This window comes from Diadema setosum, chromosome 18 (genome assembly GCF_964275005.1).
Source record: "Diadema setosum chromosome 18, eeDiaSeto1, whole genome shotgun sequence".
Taxonomy (NCBI): Eukaryota; Metazoa; Echinodermata; class Echinoidea; order Diadematoida; family Diadematidae; genus Diadema; species Diadema setosum.
Window position 1 is genome coordinate 14083739 of NC_092702.1, and position 22337 is coordinate 14106075.

The 22337-nt window shown below is 39.0% G+C and overlaps 1 protein-coding gene across 1 annotated transcript; it reads right to left on the reverse strand.

Annotated features, from left to right (window-relative positions):
• Positions 1-1573: 1573 nt before the first annotated feature.
• LOC140242011 (uncharacterized) lies at positions 1574-14024 on the reverse strand. The gene is made up of 9 exons (XM_072321754.1): positions 13900-14024; positions 11769-11919; positions 8287-8581; positions 6223-6991; positions 5801-5902; positions 4425-4566; positions 3381-3479; positions 2334-2474; positions 1574-1893 (listed from the first exon to the last, which is right to left on the reverse strand). The coding sequence occupies exons 1-9, from the start codon at positions 14022-14024 to the stop codon at positions 1762-1764; spliced, it is 1956 nt and encodes a 651-aa protein (XP_072177855.1). The 3' UTR covers positions 1574-1761.
• Between the last annotated feature and the right edge of the window lie 8313 nt (positions 14025-22337).

The following is a 22337-nucleotide window of genomic DNA, read 5'->3' on the forward strand; positions in this document are numbered from 1 at the left end:
AATTCTTGGAATCAAGCGGCCCTACGCTGGTCTTCAAGAAACATGCGTGTCCAACGCATCTGCCTTTAAAACAATTACAGGTTGATGAATCACCGGACGTGAAGTTTATCATACCAGACCACGTGACCTTGATTAAGGTTTCAGTGCTATTAATCAATATTTGCCAAGTCTCACTCTCGGTCTTTGACAATATTGAGGGATGTTACTTTCGAATGTCCTGCTATACAATAATACAGACAGAGTGTCTGCTTGGGTGCATGCTATATAAAATTATCAATAATAATATTTTCATCTTAAGCATACATAAGCAGGTTTGGTTCGGAAGTAGCACATCCCGGCGTCAAAATGTCAAAATGCAGACATTGTAGGCCTCACACCTGGGGTATCACTTTGTGTCGTACCACAATACTACAATCGCGGAAATCATTTTAAAAGCAAGCCACACCAGCATTATATGAGCTAATTGACTGTAACTTTTTAGAGTGATCTCTCTACAAAACACACCTCGATGGAAGCTGGGTATATTTTTTTTTTGTCTAGATCTAGAGGAACTACAGTAAACCTCGGATAAGTCGACGTCGAGTGAGTCGAAAATCACTTAACTCGAAGCAAAATAAAAAGTCCCGATTTTTCCCTATGTATTTTCTCTAAGAAATATTTGGATAAGCCGAAGTACGAGAGTCGAATTTCGGCTGTGTCGAAGTAAAACATTCAGTCCCTTTTGTACAAAATACACGTAGTTTACATCACTTGAGCCGAAGAAGATTTGTCTGGCATTCTCATTACATTTAGAGGAGAACAAAAAAATCGGCATGTCGCAGAACCCCGTCCCTGGCCTGCTGCAGGCAAGCATGCACACTCACCGTACCGCTCTGCACGCATGTCGAATACATACACATGTATACATGTATACACACAGCACATCGATCCATATACTTTATCCATACACACAGCACATCCATACTTTATCCATGTCAAGCCAGAACTCCTTGGTCAACCAATCGCTGCTTTAGTATTTTAGTGACAGGCCAAGTGGGCGGAGCTTGTTTGTGCGTGCCCGGCTGGCTGTATAGTTTTGTTCAATGAAGGTGGGATGGGCCTGGGAGAGTGTTTGTCTCAGGGTAGGTTGACAGAGATGGCTACCTATGTTGCACCATAGACATAGCACATGCACATTGCCACATTACAGCGCAGACATTCTCAGAACTACGTTTAACTACTAGTATTGATACAAATTCCATGTTCAATTTAGAACAAAAAAAGAACATTATCTTCAAGAACAGACAAATTTGAATGCAAACACACATATGCACGCACGCACGCACACACACACACACACACACACACACATATGCATGCAAATGTACTATGATACATGTACATAACTGTGAGTCGAAAAAAAAATCGACTCTCGCGAGAGTCGAATTTCACTTAAGTCGACGCATTTTCGTCAGTCCCGAGAGCTTCGACTCATGCGAGGTTTACTGTATGTTTTATTTTTGAGAAGATTCGAATAACAAGTGGAATCTTTGAGTGTTTAAACCGTGAGTCCCTTTATAAAACATACCCCACGTTTTGCAATTTCCAGGACTGCGCTGAAACAAGTTGATTTACTTCGAGATGAAACACGAACGAAATGGAATCTTACGTGTATTTACAAATGTTTCTTTTGTACGGAGAATTACCTACAGGCGTGTGACCTGCAGCTGTAGCCTCTAACAGACCATTGTGTATATCGAACAGACGGGGGGAAACCCGGGCCTACACGCAGTAGTACTGAGACGGGTGTTTCAGACGTCTCAAACCTTCTCGAAGCTCCTGGACAAAGTCCTTTGGTTGAAGAACAACGACCAAATTTGTCTCTGTAGACAGTTTTTCCAGTCTTTGTTTGACCTGTATATGGAGGAGAAGAAGGTTGAAGGAGAGAAGGAGGGGGAGGAGGAGGATCAGGAGGAGGAGGAGAGTATGAAGAAGATTTGGACAAAGCCGAAATAAGCTCATGAGTACAACACGATGCACCTGAAGGCGAAATATGCTGTATTGGAGTCAGTCAAAACTGTGTGTTCATATTATTCCCTTTCCCTTTCTATTTTTTCCTTTTACCACAATAATGATTGATCAGCAGTACAGAGAATTATCATGCAGTTCCATCAGCTTTCTTTTACGGTAATCAGCAAGAGGGAACAGTATTATGAAGTGAGGACAGGATATAAAGTGAGACAAGAAAGTAATGATGGAAAGAATATTTGAGAACAAAGAGAGACTCGAATGAAAAGAAGAAACAAAAAGGGTAACAATTGACCAAACGAAGATTGATCTCAATTATTACATACCTCATCGTGAGGACACTTGGCGATGGGAACACGCTGATTGGCTAGTTCTGTGACAATCCACTCGCAGCTCTTGCCGCTGATGGCGCCCGTTGTGCGCAGATTTATTCCGCCAGCCAGGGCAGGACCGCCCACGCCTTTAACCTAAAATGATCAATGTGATTGAGAAGTTAGGGTCCTAATGTATAATGGAGTCAGAATGATGTGAGCTGATTAGTCTCAAATGCACACCGAACTTTTGTGGAATCCAGTGACAATTGTCTGTGTGAACCAGCGAAAGGAATTCAGAGAGTGATTTAAGGATACACAAGGGCTTATTATGTCAATGGGTATACTCATCGTGAAAAAAAATCTGCACATTCACATAACTGCTTGGTAAAAAGGCTAAGAAAACAGACAACGGATTTTAAACGATAATCTCTACTCAAAAGCTTGCAAAATAGTTAACCCTGTCAGGGTCGCTTTGTGTCGCTCGTTCTCTGACAAGATTTTGAATATTAAAACATTCACAAGATGGCCCTGTGGCACATCGAGTGTAAATTCGCAATGTCATGCTTCATCACTGTGCCAGTAGCTGGAATGTTGATATTTGTTCAGACATCTCTTGATAGTGACATTATTCTCAACACGTTTTCGTGTAGTGGGGGTGTATTTTTTTTTATCTTGCGTTTGAACATCATCTAACAGATCAGTGAGCAAAGTTCGACAATGTCTAATATTGAGTCACCACAGTATAACACAATGGTCTTCTCAAGTTTGCCCGCTTTGTAGATAGTGGCAGTCAAAGAATTCAGGTTTGCAATGCAACCAAACAATCGGAACGATGAATTGTAAGATACGTAAATGTACGAATAAATGACTAAAGGAATGAACAAGAGAATGATTGAGTGAGTGAATGAATGTATGAATGAATGAATGAATGAATGAATGAATGAATAATGGAATTAGTGATTGAGTGAGAGAGTGGATGAGCTAATGCGCGAATGAATAAATGAATAAATATATGAATGAATGAATGAATGAGTGAATGATTATTGCCACGATCCTTACTTCATTCTTGCTCACGTCGAGACCCCAGCTTTTCACGTCCGTCGCCTTACAAAGGCTCTTAATTGACGCATGAGGTAGGCGACTTAACACCAGCACGATCTATTCCGTATGGCATAACGAAACCAAACAATAAAAACAGAGTGTCATTCTCATAAAATACCAATAACGAATTCTAGATTGTATATGAATATAAACACGAATATAATTCATAAAACCGTGTTTGTGTGTGCTGAGGTTTAACCAGCTTATCAGGTCCAAACTTACGTACTCAAGTAATATGGTCACATAGTAGACACACCAATACTGCCAACAATAATGTACCAAGCAACTCACACCGTCACTACACACTCAACCAAAATGTCATCGTCCTCATTATCATTCGCTGCTTTCACTGTCACCATCGCGTCTTCGGCTGTTATACCTTCACCGTCACAATCATCATCCGTCTCCACCACCACCATCATCACTGCCACCACCAACAACACTACCTCTACCACTGCCGTCACCATCACCATCACCATCACCATCACCATCACCATCACCATCACTATCACCATCACCATCACCATCACCGTTCCAACTTTCACCTTCAGAACAACGATGACGTCCTTCACACTGAAAGCTGCCACTGCATCAAGTTTTATTTTGTTTTTGTTTTTGTCTTTTTTTTTTTACTTCTGCTACCAGTCTACCAATTTCTTAATTCATCTAAAGATGTACATCTCGCCTTGCATTATCTCCTTGCCATCTGGTGGCGCTTCAACATCATCACTTGCTGAAAATATTTCGTCTCCGAAAACTGACATATCCACACTGTTACCATAATGTTTGAAACTCCTTTGAGATGTTGGGTGATCATGTTTATATTACTGAGTATACAACAGAAGGCTGTATTTTCCGTAGTTCAGTGTGTAAATGCAACGTGCAATGTGCAATGGCGAAACACCTCAGAGAATCACCTCAGCATATACACTCATATACCAAGTGGCATGTGTCACACCGTGACCGTGCACACAGACTAACTAAATAAAGGACAAACCCTACCTCTTCTTTGGCAGACGATCTGATGAAAGTGTGTGCGCTCTCACAGTCATGCACGAGCATATCGTTCACCTGCGCCAATCTATCCCCGACGTGCAGTTTGCCGTACAATTTTTCAGATAGCTCCTTCTTCCATCCGGCGACCCTGTCCAAATTACATGTAGTTTTCGTGTACATATGAATTAAGATGCATTAGCACTGTTCGTCACAACTTTATGTACGCATTAGTGACAATGTATGCTCATGAGCACACATTACACCTAGTGTGAGGGAAAGGCCACGGAAGGCTAAGTATGCATAATGTAAGAAAGCAGCAGAGACGGGCTAACCCTTTCAGAATGACACACTGTCTCAACATTCCATTGCTCTTCTGCAGCAGAGTCTTGCCTCCACGGAATATCGCAGGTTCATCCAATGTTATTGTTTGTTTGCTTGTTTGTTTGTTTGTGTAAGCGTCCGTGTGTGTGTATGTGTTTGTGCGAGTATTTTCTGTTTGTTTTGCCTGTGTTGATGGTTTCCCCTATGATCTTTATAATATCATGTTAGGGTGATGATGGTGGCAATAATCCTCTGGATATGGGAAACTCTAATTTCGATTCCTCCACCACAGCAGTGGCAAATCTGAGCAGCAAGTCCTGAATAGATATAGTAACCTTATTAATTCTGAAGTAGTCTAATGTATGTAAAGAGTATTTTTGACAACCCTTAAATTGATAGTGGTTTGTGGCAATTTTGAATGAAATATTCATGGACACTAATAAAATCCTTCACTTTTGAAATTCGTCTTATGGGAACAGCGAAAGGTAATCTCCAAAATATTGCCTAATGTATTTAACCTCACTCGATGGCGCGTGTTGTAGTCTCTTTTTTTCCCCTTATTTTCTTCTTTTTCCTTTTTTCTTTCTTTTTTCTTTTTCCCTTCCTAAGTTGATTTCATGTCAGTTGATATTGGTTTCTTTGATTTTGTTTCATGTAATGTTTGTAGTTTCATTAATTCATTATTTGTTCTCTTATGTATTTTCCGATCTGTTAATGCATTGTATATAATTTCCCTGTTTATTTAATGGAAATGAAAATTAAAAGTTGAAGTTGAAGTTAAGACATAATGGGGGTACTTTAGTTATATTTCACTTGTATTATGACTTTGAATTTGAATTCTACATAGATTTAAGGTGTGAAACATTTTCTGCATTCAATGTTAATCGAGTTTTCCGCTCGTCAGAAGACTAAAGATCAAAATCACTGAATGTTTTCTACTTTCTTTCACTTTTATCCGCTTGTCCCACTTCTTTCTCCTCTTTTTCTTCTTCTTTTGCACTTCATTCGATTTCTTTGCTCACTGTTTCTCATTTATTATCCGTATTATCTGTTTCACTCACCAGACTCCACCGTTGATGACGACTAGCGCCAGTGTGTTGTTGATATCGGCTTTCTCCATACAAACTCGTATTGTCTGGCACGACTGTTCGTACTGAATATTTCTGTTGAAAGGAAAAGAGAATGGGAGAACAAGTTGAGCAGTAATTTTGGCAATGTATTGTAGAGTGATAACATATTCGGATATTGAAGAAATTCTAACACACAAAAAGTTGTGCTCCTTGCGATTCCCTCGATATAAATGTATCGGTATAGTACGATTTTATGTATGATGGTGACGACACAAAAACTAATCATATAATCAAATCGAATGTAATCAAATTAAGTTTTTAGACGGCATCTTTTTAAAGAAAGGGAAAGTAAAGTATAGGAGAAAAGAAGAGGAAAGAATAAAATGAGAATGATAAGACAATGACAAAGTTACCCAATGTCCTTCCAGTCTGTTTCCTGGTTGGGCTGTGGTAGCGGCCTCTTGTCGATGAGCGTTTTGGTGGCGAGTCTTGCTCGGTAATTGTCAGAAGGCACACAAACCTCCTCCGATGGGGCGCTCCCTTCCTCCACACTCTTCTCATCAGGTTCTGCTTCAACCAGGCTCCTTTTCCGATAATTTGACAGACGATCGTAAGGAGGATCCACCTGAGCCTCGGGGTCCTCATCGGGTCTGTCGTCTCGCTCGGTCTCCTCCGTCCCCTCCTCTCCATTGCCAACATCCCTACTCTCGCGTTTGGGGCGGACCGCCGTCTTGATGTGCCTCAGCAGACTGTTCCGAGAAGCCACTCCTATCGGCAGCGATCTCCCTTCCAGTTGCCTGGCAATGTCTTGCGCTCTACTAGCTGTCTTCCATCCAGCCACGGAGGCGTTCCTCTTTATCGGTTTTGGAGGAATGGATGGGTGGAGTCCCTCCGCTATCGCAGCGGTGTCCTCAGGCCCACTGGGCTGCCGCTGCTTTTTAATGAGCAGCCTGTCGTAGTCAGGTTCTCCGGTTTTCGCCGGCGGATTAGGCCACGTGGACAGTCTCATTGTGACGATGTTCTGGCGGATCTCCTGCAGTGTTGGTAGTGTTCTGGGAGCAGCTTCAGGCTTTTTGTTCTCCTCTTCTTCCGCGATTACCTCGAAGTCACCTCCGGTTGGCTTCAAGAGCGCGTCGTACGTAGATTTAGTGCTCGAACCCACGAATTGTTCTTCATAGCGGTCTGAGACAAAGTTGATATTGGTGAACGCATAACTTGTTTATGTCAAATCGTTTCAACGTCATATTTCTCACAAAACGTCATCACTTACGATTTAGCTCCTGAGGAATGTATTGCCTCCGTGAATGTTAAACTGTCATCGGCAAATTATCTATCATAAAACATTCTTTAAATCTTCGTTTTTTAATTTTTCTTTAAATTTTCGTTCATGATCTCACTTCTTTATCGTTTATCTGGTAGGACGCATGCAAGTACATTGTATTTTAGATGTACATTACATATTTCGATTCGGGAAAATCATTCATTTCAGGCGACCTGGATAACACGTTTTGCTCAGAAACGCATAGGTCTTTATGTTCAAGCTGATTTGTTGAACACGGTGTTCTTAAAGGTAGGGAATCCCGTTTGCATGCCTTAAATGAAGAGTTGTATAAATACAAAGGTATGTTGAAGAGAGTATCATTTTAGAAACTCCCATAAAGTATTGAAAGTGGAAGGTAACCTTTAGTACATTTTTATTGACCGTTAGATTTTGAATTGATTTTTTTTTTCGGGGCTCACCATAAATTCCAGTACATTACTAGGCTACCTTTGCAGACCCATGCACTGCATGTGTGTCCATCATGTATATTTTGTGAAGAAAGTTCATCAAAACTTACAAACATTTCTACATACATTCTTGCCACACACTCTATATGTTATTACATCAGCTCTTATACTTTTAGATTTGTGTTTATAGATAAAAAATACAGAAGACTGCAACAAAAAGGCTTAAGTGTGACTGACACACAGAACTACTGAGTAGTTGAGTTTTGTGCATTATTCAAATTGTAGATAACTGTTGACTTCCAAATTTCTCAGCAGTGGACTAAACAAGTCCCCTGAGGTTCATATTTAATATTTTGCTGCATTTTGGGAGGTCTGTAAAAGGTATCCCCTACCTTTAAACAAACAGTATTCATGGCAAAGTTTTCCTATCAGATTTCTCTCCTATTTTGTTCCTTTGATCTTATCCTTTTTATTTAAGTCAATAATATTCGAATTCCCATGCATTCTCCTGATCCTTTGCAAGCGGTCACATGAGAACTGAATTTGTTTGCAGTATAGCCTTAATATGGAATTAAAATATTTTTTTATCCTATCTTTTTTATATTTTTGTCCTACAATATTTCAATACACATGACTGTGTGAAAAGAGAGTTTTTACATTTGTGAAATTAGGTGCTGTTATATATTGTTAGTTTTCACAAGTTTGGAAATTACCGTACAGTAGTGATGCGTCTGTGAATTTTATTTTACCTTTATTAAGAACCATACGTGACCGTCGGTAGGACCCTTCGTGTCCAGCGGTCTCCCCTTCTTCACCTTCAACAGCGCCATCATGATCGAACTCGGAAATATCCATCTCGATCACGGTAGGGAGCAACTGGACGGCAGCCGCATCTGCCGCCGTGGTATCTATCCCGGTATCGACTCCGGTCTCTTGTCCTTTTTTCTCGTCCTCCTCTTCCTCCTCCAAAACTTGGCTGGACATCGCCGAACATCTCGGGGTGGCTGGCTCGCTCTCAATGCCACTATCTTCATGCGACCGCTTCTGATAACAAGAACATCATGCAGTATAGGTATCGGTCCAAGCAGAAAGCAAAATAGGTATTTAAATACAAAAGAATAGGTAATGCTATTCCACATTCACACGTGTTTTTTTATTTTTTATATCTGGCAAATACCCAGTTTATATATATATATTTTTAAATGCTTGTCTAGTGTGGTAAGAATCACTGCAGCATTTATCGTTACATGACAAATGTAGGCTTACGCTTGTTTAAGGTAAATATTGCATCAATGATGTAGATGACTATGTATGATCAAACGTCCCTCCAAGTTGTTATTTTTACAAGTTGAACAAAATCGTGCTTCTAGGCAAGGATTGTGTGATACCTCCTTCGTTTAGGCTTATCATAAACGTCACTATTTAGAATTGATAAATTACCATCATCAGTGGCGTATCTAGGGAAAACGGCGCCCGGGGCAAGCGCGAAAATTGCGCCCCTAATTTCTGAAAAAGTGTTCAACCCCAACCCCATCCTGGTAGGGACTCTAAAAAGAGGTCCACATGATATACTTTTTGAAGCACCTAAGAGGCACCAGGGGTCTTTTGAGGGTGATTTAAATGAAATAAATTTTGACAAATTTTGGCGAGCGAGCGTAGCGAGCGAGCCGAAAATTTTTGTATTTCAGCTTATAAAACATGGAATTCATGTCATTTTTTCTTATTAAATATTACAATTCTAATCTAGACATAGTAATGGCCTTATAGATAACGATTTATACCAACAAACTAAGGACTTGAAAAAATACTCTAAATTAGTATAATCACATGCGCGAGTGAGCCGAAATTTGTATATTTCTTCGTCATCATCACGTTTTGTTCTTATCTTCTTCTTTTTTTGGATAAATTTTGGCGAGCGAGCGCAGCGAGCGAGCGGAAAACTTGTATTTCAGCTTACAAAACATGGAATTCTTATCGTTTTTGCTTATTAAATCTTACATTTCTAATCAAGATATAGTGACGGCTTTAGAGATAACGATTAATACCAACAAACTAAGGACTTGAAAAAATACTCTAAATTATGCGCGAGTGAGCCGAAATTTGTATATTTCTGCGTCATCATCACGTTTCGTTCTTATCTTCTTCTTTTTTTTGGGATAGATTTTGGCTAGCGAGCCGAAAATTTTTGTATTTCAGCTCACAAAACATGAAATTCTTGTCTTTTTTGGCATATTAAATCTTACAGTTCTAATCAAGATATAGTGACGGCATTATAGATAGATAGTGATTCATACCAACAAACTGAGGACTTGAAAAATACTCTAAATGAGTATGCGCGAGTGATGAGCCGAAATTTGTATATTTCTGCGTCATCATCACGTTTTGTTCTTATCTTCATTTTTTTTTTTTTTGTTAATTTTTGGCGAGCGAGCGCAGCGAGCGAGCCCAAAATTTTTGTATTTCAGCTTACAAAACATGGAATTCTTGTCTTTTTTGCTTATTAAATCTTACAATTTTAATCAAGATATAGTGACGGCCTTACAGATAACGATTCATACCAACAAACTGAGGACTTGAAAAATACTCTAAATTAGTATGCGCGAGTGATGAGCCGAAATTTGTATATTTCTGCGTCATCATCACGTTTTGTTCTTATCTTCATTTTTTTTTTTTTTTTTTGGCGAGCGAGCGCAGCGAGCGAGCCGAAAATTTTTGTATTTCAGCTTACAAAACATGGAATTGGGAATTCTTGTGTGAACACAATAAACATTGTTATTTGTCCGCGTCATCATCATGTTTTGTTTTGATCTTGTTTGATTTGGTTTTCTGCGCCCCCCCCCCCCCCCCCCCCCCCCCGGTCCGGGCGAGTTTTTTTTTTTTTTGTTTCCTTCTTCTTCTTCTTCTTCTTCTTTTTCTTTCTTTTTTTTTTCTTCTTTTTTTCCCCCCGTTTTTTTGCGCCCCAAGGAGTGGCGCCCGGGGCACGTGCCCCCCTTGCCCCCCCCCCTAGATACGCCACTGACCATCATCGTTTGCAATAACTTCATTAGTAGTTAGCTAACATGCCAAGATTAATCTGAAGCCAACTCCAGAACAAGCAATTAGGTCAAAAAGGAAAACGTTATGAAGTATAAACGTCACGGTATCTTTATCCTTTATGACATCGTATAAAAAAGCTGTGGTGTGGTGGTCATAATATTCACGTAAAAAATTCAGCCTGGCGTGCGATAACATTCCATAAATATAATGTTGTTGATATATTATGTAGTATGTACATTGTACTTCCTTTTGCTGTTACAAAGTCCATCTCTACGCATAGACATTGTGTTATACACAGCACAGAGACGTACAAATCTAATGTACTTTGCTAAGTATTACAACCTCTGTGACGCACACACACACACACACACACACACACACACACACACACACACACACACACACACACACACAATGCTTCCCACTTTCTGTAAGTCTCGATTAGTTTTCTGTAAAGTTTGGCAACAAGCGCCACTATCAGAGGGAGAAGGATATGCGATCAAAAAAAAAAAAAAAAAGACCATCAAAATATTCTATAGTATCGTCTTGTAAAAGATAGGAAACAGCTTCTAGCAAGTCACACTTTAGTGAAGCCTTTTTGTTGAAGGCATAGTTTATAATTTGCAGATGAAACAAAAGCCCAGCTTCAGTGCTTCAAAATAGTTCTAAAATATGAATTAGGGATAGAACCAACCAATCTGAAATTTGAATCAGTATAATCAATGTTAAGTATAATTAAATATGCAAAATGTGAACAATAGTTATAATAAAAATGTTTCGAGACTAAACGGTCTACAGTTATGGTTTATTGAGAAAAATAGTGATATCTCCTTATATTTTAGGCGTTATTGCATTTTTTTTTACATGGTAGGATGTTTTGTGATACAACTGACCTACGCATATGCATCAAATGTGATATCTCGAACATTTTTTTTTGAATCACTGCTCCCAAAGGTAAACTGTACCTTTAATGTGACATAACTGGTACTTGGACTGGGGACCCTCTCTCTTGTTCACAATCAATCAACTTATCTAAAACCGAATGTCTTTTGCACGGCAGTTGAGATTGGGAGGGGGCAACATTTCACTTTAATCTGAAATCAATTTAATGAAGCTAAAGCCATGCAGGCCTATTTCGTAAATTGGGAAGTCTGTTGATCGAGAATAGATCGTATAACTTTGCAGATGTACTTACTGGTTTGTTCTCTCTGTTTGCCACGTCGTGTTTCTCTCCTATTGCCTCAGTCTTCTCTTCTTCCGGTGACCCTTGACCTGCCAAGGCTGCTTTACGTTCAAGAGCGTTGGATACCTTGTGAAATGCTTCCACCCATCTCATCAGGTCAACGCTGTAGAGGATGAATGCTAATGAAGAACTCTTATCTCACGATGACTGAGGCATATATATATATATATATATATATATATATATATATATATATATATATACATACATACATACACGTATCCGGGCAATTACCCCCGGCTAAGTACTTGTTAGTGGCAAGGTTAGAGTAAAGATTAGGGTTAGGGTTAGGATTAGAATTAGGGCCAGGGGAAGGGTCCGGGGTAACTGCCCAGGGGGTAATTGCCCTAGACCCATATATATATATATATATATATATATATATATATATATACTAGTATACACACACACAAACACAAACACATAATCTTCGCTGTATTTGACAGCGACATTCACCATCTTTACGATGTAGTTGTTGTTTTTTATGTGTAGAAGGCAAATTCAGTTGAAAAACAAGCATTCCCCATCGTTTGTTGCATCCATTAGTGTCCCTAATAAATTATATTTTCGTATTTTCAAATCTTCCAGATCTACAAGCCTCTCAAAGGAGATGAGTTATAGAACTTTAAGATTGAAAAGACAAACAAACCTATAACACAAAAACGGTTTGAAAGTCGACCAATGGGTATATCATATTTATTCAAAAACAAGGACAGAGCTATTTAAAGCTGTATGAAAACATACTTCACAAGAATGGACGAGTTTTAACTTTAAAAAAAAATCATTGAAATCTGGAAAGACAGTAATCAAGATATTATCAACATTATACTTTTGATCGAAAATATGTATGCCATATTAGATACTACATTATGCCAATGAGATTAAGAGATGGTGCCAACACTTCACAACTTTACCATTGGGCAATGTTGGGTTTTTACACAAACTGTGACAGTCATATTTTTGGTCGATAAGTTACCAACTACCACCCCTTTCGTCGTAGAGTTATCGTATAGCCAGGACCCTGTTTCATAAAGCTGTTCGTAAAGTTACGAACAACGTACGAGCGACTGGTGATCAGTTCTGATGTGCTATACTTATCAGAATTTCCATAATTCAGCACAAGAACTGATCACCAGTCGCTCGTAAGTTGTTCGTAACTTTATGAACAGCTTTATGAAACACCCCCTGATTATATTTGTATTTCTATATGTCAATAATTTCATGCCGGGATATGTCGTTTTCATTTCAGAAAAGGAAGTCTAGTGACGGTTTTATCAGTGTCACGTTTCATAAAACTTGCTATCAGTAACAACTGCCACATGTCTATGACAAATTTGTTCTCAATCAATCAGATGCAAGGATTTCAGTAGCTTAATAACAACTATCGTAACTTGTTATTGACAAGTTTTATGAAACGGGGCCCAGGACAATACAGGGCACTACGTGTTGTGACGTGATTACATCACCACCTCATCAATTTCTCCCTGCTATAATGTGAAGTTTAGATGTCCTAATTTCCTTGTTCTGCACCTCATCTTATTTTTCTTTTCTTTTACCATTCTGTGTATTTGACTTTAATCTTTATATTACAGCCAAAGTATAAGCTCAACTGGGCGGTGCTTGTACAAGAACACTATGGGTTCTGCAACCGCCCATGAACCGGATACCTAAATATTGTTGAGAGTCCGATACTGCACTGGGCAACAAGAGCTCAGTGGAAAATCAGAATTGGAAAGTAATAAAAAAAGGCCGCTAATCAGATATAGGAGAGCAGTGTGACTGACAAACTACTGCAATGACATTGCTAATCTTTTGCTTCTTCAGTTCTAGCGAAATAAATTATGAGGAAAAGAAATCTTTGCATTTTGCATCCAAGAGCACAACTTAAAATAGATCATTAAAGTTTGCTCGGTTATTGTATCAATGTGTTTGTGGCTGACAAATATCTTTATCTGGGTTATGTGTAACTGCATCTTGTGTCTACAAATTGGGTAAAAATAAGATCAAAGTAGCTAGAAGGATTGAGGGTGCGAAGTCAATACACACATATGCCACCCAATCATGGTTGAGGGTTAAATGTTACCTTTTCGATGGTTTCAGATATCTCGGCATGCCACCGTGCACAATGATAAGGATGCACTGGGGTTTCCCCGATTTGCCGATCTGCATGTCCAGCGAGTGGATGTGAATGTTCGTCGTAAAGTGCATAGCAGTCACTTTGGAATTTTTCTTCTCCCTCTTCAAGAAAGCCTTTTCATCCTTGAATAGTTGGAGGCAGAACAGGAATGGACCCGTTGTCTGCAACACACCAAATCGCTTACCGTTTTTCTGGAAAATCAGAGGGGAAATGTCTCTTCTGAATAGAATTGCCTTTTTTTACATCTATTCGGAAAAAAAAAATCTCCTGTCACGTGTCTGTATCTGCACTTTTGTAGTATTACGTGCTCGTCTTTCTTGAACTGTAAAATTATTCAAGAATACAGAATATTTAAAAAGGTCTAAGAAACTCTGTGAGAGTAAAAAAAAAACCAACAACAACATTTATCATTCATCAGTGATAACTCCGTGAGAGTAAAAAAAAATCGATCATTTATCAGTGATTTCATCACTTGGAGAGGAGCAAAATGTAGCAATAAAACTTGGTCACCAATGACAAAATAATTCCATTCTCTCTTTTCGTTCAAGAGACTTACTTTCTTGAGTCACATATTGTTATTTTCTGCGGTGTGGTGAGATTACTGCTAACCTTTAGCATCTTAATGTGCGACAGTGTGATTGTCATTGTATCGTTTGTGATATCTGTATTGACAATATACAAGAGTTAGAACGTATTCACACAATATGACAGCATGTCTCGCATATCTCCTAAAATGCCCCTAATCTATTGTGTTACGTATACATACCCCATGCCATGAATTGAATACATCATTATCTGTACTTTTCACACCCCGTGATAGTCAGTCATGGCTGCTGCTCGACTTCAGGTTATCAAGGTGCAGCTCACATAAATGTTTTTGAAGGCATTTTCGTCTTTCGAGAGAAATTCCTCTCAGACAAACCCGCTTATTATATCACATTTCGCGAGAAGGAAGTACCACGCAGATTTCAGCGTATGCACATAAGAGTATGTGAATTAGCCTATTATACCAGCAGTCAAACTCACCGGGAATAAAAGAGTCAGGCCTCCTTCCACTGTTTGATGTTCTCCCACAGTCACGTATCCCTGGCAGAGTATGACGCCCTCGTCGCCACCGCCTTCCGCGTCGACCTGACGCGACTCAACCTCCGAACTTTCTCCTGCCATTCTCGACGTCGAACCAAATATTCTGCCGAGCAGACTTCGATTCTGTGCAACCGACCTCGAGACTTTTCGACTTGACGCCGAACACGGGGAATGCGACGCTTGCGATTCCAAACAGAAATCTCCTTCCGTCTCAGTATTACGCATTATAGGAGTGCACTCATCCAATCTTTCCGTGGAAAAAAAAAATGTTTTCAATCTCTCGAACAAAACACATCAAACTTTGTAGGGTCACGCTCAAATGGCAAGGTATTTGTTGGTCTTTCTTTTTTTTCGATGAAGTTGTTCCTTCTTCCACACATGCAGGGAACAACCCCTCTGCGGCGTATGTTTACTGATCAACTCCCTATTTGCCGTCTGACCAAATATCAAACTGAGGAAGTCTTGTAGAGAGATGATTATCTCTGTCTAACTACCGCGAGCCAGAGTTAGAAAGGGACAGAAAGAGTGAGGAAGAGAGATAGACAAAGGGGAGGATTAAACAATCCCTACAAGTTATCCAAATCTAGTGAAATAACAACAGGAAATATCTGCTTTAACTATTTAAAACCAGGCTAACTGGAAACACACAACTATCCGAAGCGAATATGGGAAAGGCCATGACATTCTCAATGTTGCAAAAATCCCATTTTTTTCTTCGGTACCCTGGGGAGCGAAAGTCGTAAGTCTATTGCTGCTGTACCAACTAAACCCAAATTTTCGACTCCTTGCTTCTAATCATAATTCTCTCATGAAATACATTTCCTGTTTCTTTAGGGCTAGATATACAGAAGCACACACACACAACGCACATACACACACGCACACACATTCAATCTGAAAAAAAAAAATTAGCTATACACATACCTCTCCTTCCTTCTTCACAACGTTAATATAAAGTATATATTGTATAATGTTATCATGAGATATACACTACACATGTATATCTAAATTTAGGTATAGTTATCATGGTGTGACAATCTATTCAAAAAATAAAATTAAAAGAACAATTTTAGGAGATCACCTTCAAGTACGTCAACACACAGAGTGTAAAATGGACTCATACAAAGGAGTTGAATCGTGCCAAAATATAGAGGGGGTGAGAAAACCCTCCATTCACGCCCCCCTCCAATCTTCCTTGATTGGAATTAGTCACGTGAGCACTTAGGCGCAAAGTTAGTCTGGCTTCCAGACCCTCCGCTTGTACTAGTTTGCTGTACAGAATATTGACGCCCTCAATGTCGAAAACTGGAGCAAGTTACGGTGGATTTGCCCTGAAGGCGGTAACTTCGTCGCCGCGGTCGTGGCGCATTTTGTAAGAGGAGTCCAGTTGGCAAAGGGTCTGGAAACCAGACTAGCGCAAAGTATGTTTGTTTCGCAAAGACCCTTCTAATGGCTCACACCTGTAAATAAAATGTAATGTCCTTGACCGCTTCACAAAATCGTACCAAAGATACTAGAATAAATGAAGAAACAAAATGATTAACAACCAGAAATGCAGTTTGGCCAAAAAAAAAAAAAAAATGAATAGCTGCAGATATTGAATATGAATTACTCTACAAACTGCAATTTGGTTGGAAGGTGAAAGCTTTTATCATGAAATTTGAAGGGACTATATTTGGGCCCTGTTTTATCAAAAGATATAATCAATCTTAAATTTCCAGCTGCCATAGACTTATGATAGAAATCAACTCTATAGTCAAGTTTAACTCTTCATAAAACAGGGCCTTGATTAGGTGCATGTACAGAAAATAGGTGATTTTTTTTTTTTTTTGAGTGAAAAGAACTCGTAGTCTGGCTTTGCGAACCCTTCGACAGAGCTTGAGCTGAAGAACCCCCTGGGAAATTTGATGGATGAAAGGGTATATCTCACTTATCCAGGTTAGTGAAGATGAAACACCTCATTTCTCTAGCTATTTTACAGAATTTTTTGAATTTTGAATTGTGTGAGCCCCTAACGAAAAGTAGTCTGGGCTTTCGATCTAGTGCAATATCGCCCTCACGTGAACACATAACGTAAAGATGCTTCATCATGTAATGTCAACACAAGTGTTCGCTTGAGGAAGCCTGTCAAGTGTTATTGTTTATTTGTCTGTATTTGCAGTAAGAATCTCCACACAACCACATGTGGAAAATAGTGGAAAAGGTTGGCTTGTTCGAGATGTTAGATCATCGTTTACAATCATGCTATGATACTCGATCACAATTGATCTAATAAGCTTAACAGATCTGAGAGACATGTTTAAACTTTGAAAGAAACAAGAAAGCTCATGACTTTTGAATTGTCACACGTTTTTCACTGAACCGTGACACCGATCGCAACCACGTACACATTAGATAACGTGATGATTTTCAAAACTCTAAACTCTCCCGCTTTGCTTTACACAACCACACGTAATCACATCTCATTTTAATATTTGATTACGACTTGCATTCCTATTTCTAATTTGCATATGGAGTTGAAATGAATGGGAAAAATGGATATATTTTCATTTCGCTTTTCAAACAGTGATGCCAATTATTGTGACATAGCACACCAGGGATGAGTTAACCTCACAGTCTTGTAATGCGATTTACCTGAATTCAGACTTTAGAAAAAGGGAGGCCAGACCCCATATGACAGAAAAAAAAAAGTGGGGGGGGGGGGGGGAAGGGGGCTCATCTATTAGCTCCATTATTTGTCAATGACAAACACTTCTGAACGTAGGATAGGAAGCTTTGTGTTGAATATACCGAGCATGACTTCCCTTTTGCTGAGATCTTTTGTTGCGGTTTACGCACTGATTTTGCGTCTTGTGTAACGGCCGCCTGGTGAAAGGGTCTCATGACATCATAGGGAATACCCTCTGAGGAAACGACATCTTTTTTTTTTCAACTAGGCCCATCCATTCCAGTCTAATTTGTCATTATTCTTGGCAATCGCCAAAGTGAAGAAAAGTCAGTTTAAAGATATTTTTTTTTCTCCAATAAAAACTTCAGAATTCTAAGGCGCATAATGAGGTTTGTGTGAGCCAACTCTAGGGTATGATACTTTGAAGATTGACAGAAATAAGAAGTAAAATGATTTCCCGAGACAAGGCGCTGAATTAAGACTTTGCATATCTGCGGAAAGTTGATGGAAATAAGATATATAAAACATATATATTGGTCGATTGATTGATTGATTGATTGATTGATTGACTGATTGATTGAGTGAATGAGTGAGTGATTGAGAGAGAGGGGGATGAAAGAAAAAAAAGAGGTAGAGAGAAATGGGTACAACAGAAATATTACGCAGTTTTAGATCTGCGACGCTAGGGCTACGACGCGCTTTTCAGTATTAGGCAAAAATTATTCTGCGCATGTGCAAAACAGCTGTTCCCATGTTGGGCGCCTAACCTCGGAGGAGGCGTGTCATAGCATCAGCGTCATAGATCTAAAGCTGCCTATGGACAGGGACAAAGAGAAGAGGTGCAAGATCGCACATCAATATTGAATAATTGCACGAGAGCCTTCAAAACAGTTTTGTTGCTGGTAGACCTAACGAGATTTCTTTTTTGGTTAAAATGAACAATGAAATCAAACCGTCGCAGCCAACACACACAGTATCCAAAGAATATGATATACGAGAGCCTCGCAACTCACACATTAGTATATTTTCCGACGAGGCGTCTGTACATTTCCCGTTTATGCAATTTTCTTGACTTTTACATTTCCCGACGTTTGTACAAATCTCGGCTCCACAAAGACATGCTGTCGTATAACCGCCAGTGGAATTTTTCAGGCTCCAGTAGCAACTTCGTGAGCGGTGGGAAAATCTTCCGTATTAGGAGCCACCATGTTTTCCTTCATCATGTGTCTTTCCGGTAAAAACTTCTTAGTGGAGATTCACATCTTAGTGTAGAATTTCCATCTTGGTTCCGGTGCCATCTTGAGACCTTTTGTAGGCATCGTGCTAATTGCATTGCTTCAGCTGTGTGATTGGCTCTTGATCAAGTTCGGGGCCAACTTCGCATGAAATTGCAAATTCCATAATTATTTGTATTCCCATCTTGTGTCAATTTCGGGACAGTGTGACCCCCACCCCCAGCTGAAATCTGAGTGCTTAGAGGCAGTTTGAGAACTGACTAACCATAGAAGACAAGTTACCAGAGGTAAATGTCCTACCTGTGCATGAAACTGTATCATTTTGTCCGTTTGTCTGCCTACTAAATTTGTTTGTCTTTCTGTCTGTCTAACTGGCTGGGTGTGGGTATTATCTGTAATTGACTATCTGTATATATCACGATTACAGCTAGTGAGGCATCCGTTCAGAAGGTAGACAACACCTTAATGCTAAATTAAAAGACACGATTTTTTTCCCCTTCAACATCCGTGCTATGACGTCACAGAATGCTCCTCACGTAACTTTCTTGAAATTTATCTAATGATAGTATATCTATGTATATTGTTTGGAAATGGAAATGAAAAAGAAATGAATGAATGAATGAATGAATGAATGAATGAATGAATAGTGTTACAATGTGACAGTGTTACAATGGCACGCAGCTGACCATAATAAAGTATCGTTTCTGGGACCGATGGGGAGCAATTTCATTTTTTATTTTGGATTGCAAATCAGAACAAAAAACATTTATGGCAATGCCCATTATAATCAACATCAATTTTCAGAGGAAGATATACATATTTCACAATGCAGACACAGTGACATTTCAATCATCTTGTATTTCAGATAAGTATTTGCCGCAGAATATCCTGTTAAACCAGGGAGTTAACTGTAACGAGCTTGCTCTATAGTAAATCCTTGGATAAAAAAAAAAGAAAGAATAAAGAAGTAAGTAATATTGTCATAGTAACTCTTTGGTTAAACACATACTTTAAACATCTCTTCCTATCGCATAAGTTCCAGTATTAACCATAATAATCACCATTATCATTTATGCACACAGAATGATGTACAAGAATGAAAGACTCAATACAAAGAAATAGATTTGTGCTATTACACATGCAGTGAACAGGGATTGTCAAGGTATGGAAAACATTGCGCAGCAGTACCAAACGCGAAATCTTTTGTACAACAGGGGCTTGCAAATACATTGTGACCGAATATTCGCCTCTTTTTGAAATTTTCCCACTGCACTGGTGCTACGTACTGTGAGTCAGCCTGCAGGTCAGAGTACATAATATATTAAGAAAAGACAGAACACCATAGGTGTTACTGTATATTCATGAGATTTGCATTCAACGGAGAAAATACTGGACCCTGAATATTTGCAATTGCAACCAAATACCAAGATCCTTAGACAAAGTTGTTAGAGCCCTCTCTGAAAAATCTGTAGTCTATTTCTTTGGTTCGTTTGCTAGAACACAATTATCACCTAATTTTTTACAGCCTGAAAGTAAAGCTAAAGTATATGCTATTTTCTGAGGCTTTGACATTTTACTCTAACTGAAAGAATAAGTACATATTAAATATCAAAGATGACATGAATTTAAAGAGATGAACCTATTGGAACAAAACGATTCTTACGAGATGTCGTGAAGACTCGCACAGTGGCATTACTGGTAATCTTGTCCACTGAGATACAACTACTACCGTGGCCTTTGAGAGCATGATACTAACGAAATACCATGTTCATTGTATGATAATGACCAAGTATGATATCAATGCTGCTGTTATGGCAGTGATTGTCATTCTCGTTATAAATATCACCATTGTCATTAGTCCGATTATGGAATACTATTGTGATGACAACATGATTAATATATAAATATATATATATGATGTCATATCTATCATGGTTAACTTGTTCAGCGTTGGCGCTGCTAATTCAATCTGACTTACATGAATGTTTAATACGCTCTCCCCATGAAACTGAGAAAGCTTGCAAAATAAAAGATAACCAAAATTGTTAATAGAAATATGGATGAGAACATAAAAGCAAACAACATTTTGATCAACCTTTAATCAATCATTTGGACACATACAATACTAAATATAGGCATATATATATACAGTATGTCCTATATACACATTTTATGTACACATCTACAATTTCATACAGATTAATTTATCATACACATACAGAGAGACACACACATAAACCTGCGTAGAGTTGAAAATCCGATTAAAAATAGATACGTTTCAGAGTTGTTGTTGTTGTCGTTTTTAAGGAGTTTGTGGATACCGACTCCCTGATGATCAAAGGGAAATTGTTCCACAGCTTTGATGCAGTAACAGTGAAGGTACTGTCATCAGCTATAGATTATAATTGGGCAGCTGAGTTGAAGGTTGCAATGTGAGGATCTGAGATATCTGCCAGGGGTGTATACAGTTAAACATTCGCTATGTACCTAGGGACCTGACTATGAAACAATTTACTTGTCATTGTTGTTGCGTCAAACGGCTGCTAATTACTCATTTATATGTCTGTGCAAACGGGGGGGGGGGGGGGGGGAGGCATAGAACTCCTTGCCAAAGGGTGTAAGCCCCTCGCAGGATTCAAACTCAAGTCTATGGCCTTTAATCACTTTACCACATTGCTCCAATCTATCTACGTTGATCATTTAAAAACTAGCACTCGTCGCTATTTTTTCACGCTTAAAAATGATATGTATGTTACTTTAGTAAGGCAGACATTACAATATTGAATTCAGAAGTATTAAAAAAGTCTTTTTTTTTTCATCAAGCATCATTTCTCACTTACATAATAGTATATTATCACATAATCATATTAGGTGATCAATAGGAATGACTGGAATCAAAATATTGTTGATTCTTCTTTCAACCTTCATTTTTTGTCTTAATAAAAAAACTCGATCATTATTATAGTCGTATCTCCCCTACCCCTTCCCGTCAACGTATGTTTATACTGTAAGCTTCAGAAAAAAAATACAAGTCGTACTTATACGATCAATTTTTTCAGCATCTTTGATCTCAAAATACTCCAAAAACAACCCAATATCCTGGCAAACCGCGTAAGCCAAACAAGTTTCAAGGTAGAATCTTTTGATGTAATTATCACAAGCAAATTCCAAATATTGGGTGGTAGAAGGCTTCACGGTGCACCACGTATTCTTTCTAGAGTATGTGAGTGGCCCTGAAAAGGGCCTACCCAGTCCCGACGTTTCGGCAAGCATGTTCTCGCCGTTCTCAAGGGAAGCCTTCTACCACCACGGAAGCCTTCAAAGATTTCAAATTCCAAATAGTTCAAGATGAATTTTGAGCCCTTCGGAGAACCCTGTTTTGGCTTGAAGCAATG